Source organism: Aulostomus chinensis, chromosome 12, assembly GCF_037954235.1.
Source record: "Aulostomus chinensis isolate RoL2024-O1b breed Wild chromosome 12, RoL_Achi_v1.0, whole genome shotgun sequence".
Taxonomy (NCBI): Eukaryota; Metazoa; Chordata; class Actinopteri; order Syngnathiformes; family Aulostomidae; genus Aulostomus; species Aulostomus chinensis.
In genome coordinates this window covers 9,216,031-9,222,634 of record NC_141331.1, presented here as the reverse complement: position 1 = coordinate 9,222,634, position 6,604 = coordinate 9,216,031, and the positions used below count along the sequence as shown (strand labels likewise).

At 43.0% G+C, this 6,604-nt stretch overlaps 1 protein-coding gene across 1 annotated transcript; it reads right to left on the bottom strand.

The window, feature by feature from the left end:
* Positions 1-543: 543 nt before the first annotated feature.
* Positions 544-3,713, bottom strand: LOC147251928 (tubulin alpha chain). Its single transcript, XM_086219936.1, has 4 exons — positions 3,585-3,713; positions 2,072-2,294; positions 1,822-1,970; positions 544-1,655 (listed from the first exon to the last, which is right to left on the bottom strand). Exons 1-4 carry the CDS (start codon positions 3,585-3,587, stop codon positions 678-680), a joined length of 1,353 nt encoding a protein of 450 aa, XP_086076062.1. The 5' UTR covers positions 3,588-3,713; the 3' UTR covers positions 544-677.
* Between the last annotated feature and the right edge of the window lie 2,891 nt (positions 3,714-6,604).

Below are 6,604 nucleotides of genomic sequence, written 5' to 3'. Positions count from 1 at the left end.
AATAAACTTTTGGACTTAATGCATAACCAGGGCGTAATTGTCTCACGTACGTCAGTGTTCATTGATTCCATCTAGTGGCTGACTGAAGTAATAGCAGGTGCAAGGCAAGCCGAGGCTTCTTTCGAGCTTTGGCCCAGGAACCCAATTTTTATGGTGCGGTAGATCAGGGCATTAGAGAGGAAACAGAAACAGGAATGGCCTTTTATATCGAAATATTTATGTAAACAAACGTGAAATCTAAAGAAAATATTGAAAATCGAGACTGTAGGCTTAGTTTCTTGTATATTGGCAGCATTGCAAATGATTATTTTGCCCAATTATTTTGTCTTCATATATTTTCAGTGTGAATCTCACTTTAGTGGTAATGATTTTTTAACATTATTGAGAGTTAATTGAGTTCAATATGCTAGATTTGCTTCAGGCGACTCAATACGAAAGGGGTTTGACATATTCAGAAGGTATTTGGCAACTGTTGGAGAAGAATATTCTATCATATGGTCTGCCAGGCTGTGCTGAAGGAGGAAGAGAATAATCACAAGTTCATTAAAGTTTCACGAAAACGTTTATTGATAATACTGACATTTCACCACCACTGGTTATCAGAATGTTGGGAATGTGTCACTTCATGATAACTTCTGGAATGATGTGATGGCAAAGCCTGGATGAAGTTTGGCCAATTAATACTCCTCTCCCTCTTCATCTTCATCTCCCATGCTGTCAGTGCCAACCTCCTCATAATCCTTCTCCAGGGCTGCCATATCCTCTCTGGCCTCGGAGAACTCTCCCTCCTCCATTCCCTCCCCAACATACCAGTGGACAAAGGCCCTCTTGGCGTACATGAGGTCAAACTTGTGGTCCAGACGAGCCCAGGCCTCAGCGATGGCGGTGGTGTTGCTCAGCATGCACACAGCCCTCTGCACCTTGGCCAGATCTCCTCCAGGAACCACTGTGGGAGGCTGGTAGTTGATGCCCACCTTGAAGCCTGTGGGGCACCAGTCCACAAACTGGATGGTGCGTTTGGTTTTGATGGCAGCGATGGCAGAGTTGACATCTTTGGGCACCACATCACCACGATACAGCAGACAACAGGCCATGTATTTACCATGGCGAGGGTCACACTTCACCATCTGATTTGCTGGCTCAAAGCAGGCATTGGTAATGTCAGCCACTGACAGCTGCTCATGGTAGGCTTTCTCAGCAGAGATGACCGGGGCGTAGGTGGCCAGAGGGAAGTGGATACGAGGGTAGGGCACCAAGTTGGTCTGGAACTCCGTCAGGTCAACATTCAGGGCTCCATCAAAGCGAAGTGAGGCTGTGATAGATGAGACTATCTGGCCAATGAGCCTATTCAGGTTAGTGTAGGTTGGCCTTTCAATATCCAGGTTCCTACGGCAGATGTCGTAGATGGCTTCATTGTCCACCATGAAGGCACAGTCAGAGTGCTCCAGGGTGGTGTGGGTGGTCAGGATGGAGTTGTAGGGCTCTACTACTGCTGTGGAAACCTGGGGAGCTGGGTAGACAGCAAATTCGAGTTTTGATTTCTTGCCATAATCAACAGAGAGTCTCTCCATCAGCAGGGAGGTGAAGCCAGAGCCAGTGCCTCCACCAAAGGAGTGGAAGATGAGGAATCCTTGCAAGCCCGTGCACTGATCAGCCTGTAAGACAGTAAAATTTGACATCAGACTCGATTTTCAATTTCAGTTAAAATTTCATGACTTCATCTGCATCAACTTCTACGTCTACCTGATGTTCATTTTATGCTAGAGGCTACATAAGTCTTTTTGTCCAAACAACATGTCTGCAGCATTGTGAAACTCTCACCAGTTTACGAGTCCTGTCCAGAACCAGATCAATGATCTCCTTCCCAATGGTGTAGTGCCCACGGGCGTAGTTGTTGGCAGCATCCTCTTTACCGGTAATCAGCTGCTCAGGGTGGAACAGCTGACGGTAGGTTCCTGTACGCACCTCATCTGTAAAATAGAGGAGTGAGTGTTAATATCTATGTGTGAAGAAAGTTCTAAACATTATATTTGCTCTCTTATTGTACACTCCTAAATCATAGGCTACTGACCTATGACGGTGGGTTCCAGGTCAACAAAAATGGCCCTTGGGACATGCTTCCCTGCTCCTGTCTCACTGAAGAAGGTGTTGAAGGAGTCATCGCCTCCTCCAATAGTCTTGTCTGAAGGCATCTGTCCATCTGGCTGGATACCATGTTCCAGGCAATACAGCTCCCAGCATGCATTGCCCATCTGGGCTCCGGCTTGGCCGACGTGCATAGAAATACATTCGCGCTGCACGAGATGGGAGGGAAGGTGACAATGTGATCAGAGGCTGTTATCAGAAATACATTTCTGATCTAAATTCTGTGACTGTTTATTTGCTGTAGATTTGACACTTTCCCACATTGGCACCAACCACATTTAAATAACTTAATCACAGTTGAACTGGGCTTCTGCTATTGGGGACTTTGACCTTTGCACACGTTTGTTTCACACTAACTCATAAGTATGTACATGATACACAGGTTGACTAGAACCTCTGAAGTTTGGTTGCTGTGTTGTGTTCTTTGAAATTCATTGCCAAAACAAACATGGGTGTGTGTTAGCCTTGACTTTGCAAAAAAGTTTGCTTTAGGCTCTCAGAGTTTGACTGAGCACATGTGCAACCAGGACATCTATGAATGCAGTTTTTGGCTTAAATAGAACTGGAAATATGCGTTTCTTCAAATTAAGTCTAAATATGTGAAAAGGAAATGCTGTTGTTCCTTCTACTGCCTGAGGTCTAATTTTACGGGACATCAAATGCCGTATGCGGAAAACAGGAAGGCTGTGCCTCAAGAAAATGAGAAACCTCCCCCCTTGTTCTCCAATCTGTACCTCCTCCCTTTCCTCATCCCCTCCCTTTTCGTGTCTCTCTCTCCTCCCCCATCCTGTCCAGCTGCATAGTGCTGTGTAATAGCCAGAGATGTCTCTCTCTCTCTCTCTCTCCCTCGTCTCTTCTCACTCAAACCAGAAACTCCCAACAGCTGAAAAATGGCTGCCAGTAACTCATACTTTCTTGCTCAGACCACTCCTCTTTTCTCTGTCCTTTCTATCCATCCCCCCACTGCCACGATTTCTCTGATCAGACTTTTGTGACCTGAAACTACTCAAAAAATACATGATTGCGATTCTGATTTCTTTTCTTTTTACTTGAGTTACATACATTTGCTGTTTTTTTTTTGTGCTGAGTTGCTGTGTATCAAACAAGTGTGGAAAAAGGGCCTTAAAGTGTCATTCATCTGACCTAGATTGTCCAAGAGTACAGAAATGACTCATGGAATCTTGCAGTCACATGTTACTATCTCAGATTATTCAACATCTTTAACTATCTTTACCCTGAAAAGTTTGTTAATATCATATTAGCCTATTACAGTGCAGCTTCTTTTCTATCAATAACCTTCAACTACAGAGCAGAGGCCTTATAAGCATCAAAGAGGCCTGGCTAATCCATAAAATCCTGAGAAAAGGAGACAAAGGAAGGCTGTGAGACAGAGAGAGGGGAAATTTTCAGCCTACGTCATCAACCAAGCAGTTACTCACCATTTTGTCTGCTTGTCCTTCGAACGACGTGGAGGATTCAGACACAAGGCAGAAGTGCGGAGGAGAGGGAGAGTCAGGGTTTATATAGGCAAGGATGTGGAGGGGGGCAGACAGGAAACCTCAGCAAGCAGCTGCAGAGCTCATTGGCGGGAGGGAACAGTAGTTTGAAAAAAAAAAAAGAGGGTTGTCCTTAACACACTAACATGTTTATCCACTCCTACATGTATAGGTTTGTGTTTCATTTCAAGCTGGGATTGTTACATATATATTAAAAATACAGCTTTGCTTCTCTCCCAACCCCTTTTCACTTCTCAGTTTGTATGTGAATGTGAGTATTTGTTGTGAAGCACTGTTCAAACATGCAAAGTTAGCGCAGAGCTTAAATAACTTGTTTGACAATTGCAGGGATTCTCAGCCTTTCCTACTTCAAGGCCCCTCACTTGTTACACACTTGAATTCATAAATATCACAAATTAATTTGGCTAATCTGTTCTTTTCCAATCTAATGATATATTTGAAGTTTGCTCATGAAATCCAACACCACCATTCAGTACAAGAAGAATAAACAGTACTATACACATAGCCAAGATCTTTTAAATGTTGTGGGTGTGCTAGAAGGCAAAACTATACTATAAAAGCGGGCATTATTCATGATAACAATAATTATCCATTTTATTTATCGGCACCTTTCAAAGCACCCATGCTCACCTTACAGAAGGTCACACATAAAGGTTTAAAATCAACTACAGTCTTAGTCAAAAAGAATTGATTTCCCAAAAGTGGAGTCTGGCCTATGAATACAACAAGGACAATATCAAGTAAAACCAAAAAGTGCGCTCAGACTGGACTCAGTTTTATATAGCGCTTTTCTACCTTAGCGGCACTCAAAGCGCTTTACAGTGTCATCTCATTCACCCATACACTGATGGTGGAGGCTGCCATGCAAGGCACCAACCTACTCATCAGGAGCAATTATTGGTCCAGTATCTTGCTCAAGGACACTTTGACATGGTCACCGGGGTCGAGGATCGAACCAGCAACCCTTCGGTTGCTAGGCGGCCACTCTACCCCTGAGCCACGCCGCCCAGAAGAAGGGGATTGAATTATTTTTTAATTAATTAATTGACTTGGCATATAACTGTATCCGTCCTTATCAAATAAACACTGAATGAACTGAATTTTAGCACTGACCATCACACACACTCACATCCATTTCTATTTCAGCTCGAATGACTACGTGTGATAAACAATGAAACAAGATGTACTTCGTCGACAGAGTTCTTTATTATTGGATCATCAAATGTACAATAAAGGTAAGATACCTTTAAAGGTAAAGATAATAGGGAAGTGTCCATACAAAAAAAAAAAACGTGTGACAGGAGTAGCGCAGGTCTGAGCCATAGGAGGTTGCTGTAATCACTCCTCCTGGTCATAGTGAGATAAAAGACAGGTACGTCATGATGCAAAGGATGCTGAAGCTTGTGAGCACTCAAGCATACAGCACAGCCATCGGCAGCTGCAGCATCCTTGAAGAAGCTGGAGGTTAGGTGCCTTGCACAAGAGCACCTCAGACATGGATGCTGAGGGAGGAGATAACGCTCCTTCAAGATCGCTTCTTTAGACCAGTATTGTGATCATTCCAATTTAGCTGTCAATCTCAATGACCTCTTTCTGTCCCGTCCCCGTCCCCCCCACCCATCGGAAAAAAAACTGAGATTCATCTGCAGCTTTGATGCAGTCAAAACATTTGAATCAGGTGGATTATTCTTATTCCTTGGTCAGTTACCTGATGAGCTGCAGTGGAAGGAAAAAGTATGGTAACAGAAAAAGAAGAATCGCTCTAAAAAAGACTTCAGACAAACCTTTGAATATATTTTTGGGTGGAATAAGAACTGTGTTCTCCCTCATCACTCCCAGTGAGAGGGCAGTGGAAGGGTGCTTTTATTGGCTGTTTCCAGTACAGCTGGACAAAACCAGCCATCATCTGACTGGTTTGAAGACAATCTTGAAAATGTGTGAACCAAACCTGGAAGATGATCCAGATGATATCAAGGGAAATGACGTGGCACACGATCAGTGTAAGTTATTTAGACTCCACAGAGAAACATCCTATTCACAACTGTTAAAGTATTGAATTTTTTTTTTTTTTTTAAGGAATGAAGACATAATTCTTGGAAAAATTTCCAGGCCAGTTTTTGGCTTATCCTTGGAGCAGCTTTTCAACAGCTCCCTTATGATCACAGCACTAGGATTAATACATAACTGGGGTTGTATTGTTGCTGCAGGCCACTGTCTGAGTATGAGCTACACAAACAACGCTAGTCAGGGAGTCAGTCAGTTATTTTCTTTCTCTCTCCCGCTCTCACAGAGTCACAGCTGAATGGTATATAGAAACTGACATAGGAGCCCTTTCATAACTTACATTCCACATGTGAGAGGATAGTGGGACAGTGGGGGGAGGGGCACAAAAGACAGCATTTGGTCTACGTTTCAGAGTCTCACACTGCATGAAGAAAAGATGTCCTGATGCTCAAACCTAGATGTACTTGACTGCATTCTGTTTCCCTCTGAATGCTTGTAAATTATCCTAACACATTATCATACATCATAAGAAGGCGTTTTGATCTCGTTGGTATCTAAACTAAGATTCGGGTTTATGTTATTATGAATGTGTGCCAAGGTATGCAAAGATCTACAAGAATGATTGAGGATGATTCCTTTTGGAAATGCAAAGATTCTGAACCATTTCTCTTTGATGACTTTTGACAGAGGTATGCTAACACTTAGCACCCACTCCAATTACTTGTACCAAGCTAACAAGCGGTTAGCTTCATGTACCTTAGCTGCCTAAATTATGCACAGAGGAAAGAATGGTATCTATCCTCTTGTCCAGCTCTGGACAGGATTGAAAATAAGGATATTCCCAAAAAAGATTGCAAGGTTTAAGACATGACTGCAACACAAATATTGAATAAATTCAGGCTACTTTGATGTAAGTGTATGGTTACTGAAATGTGGCC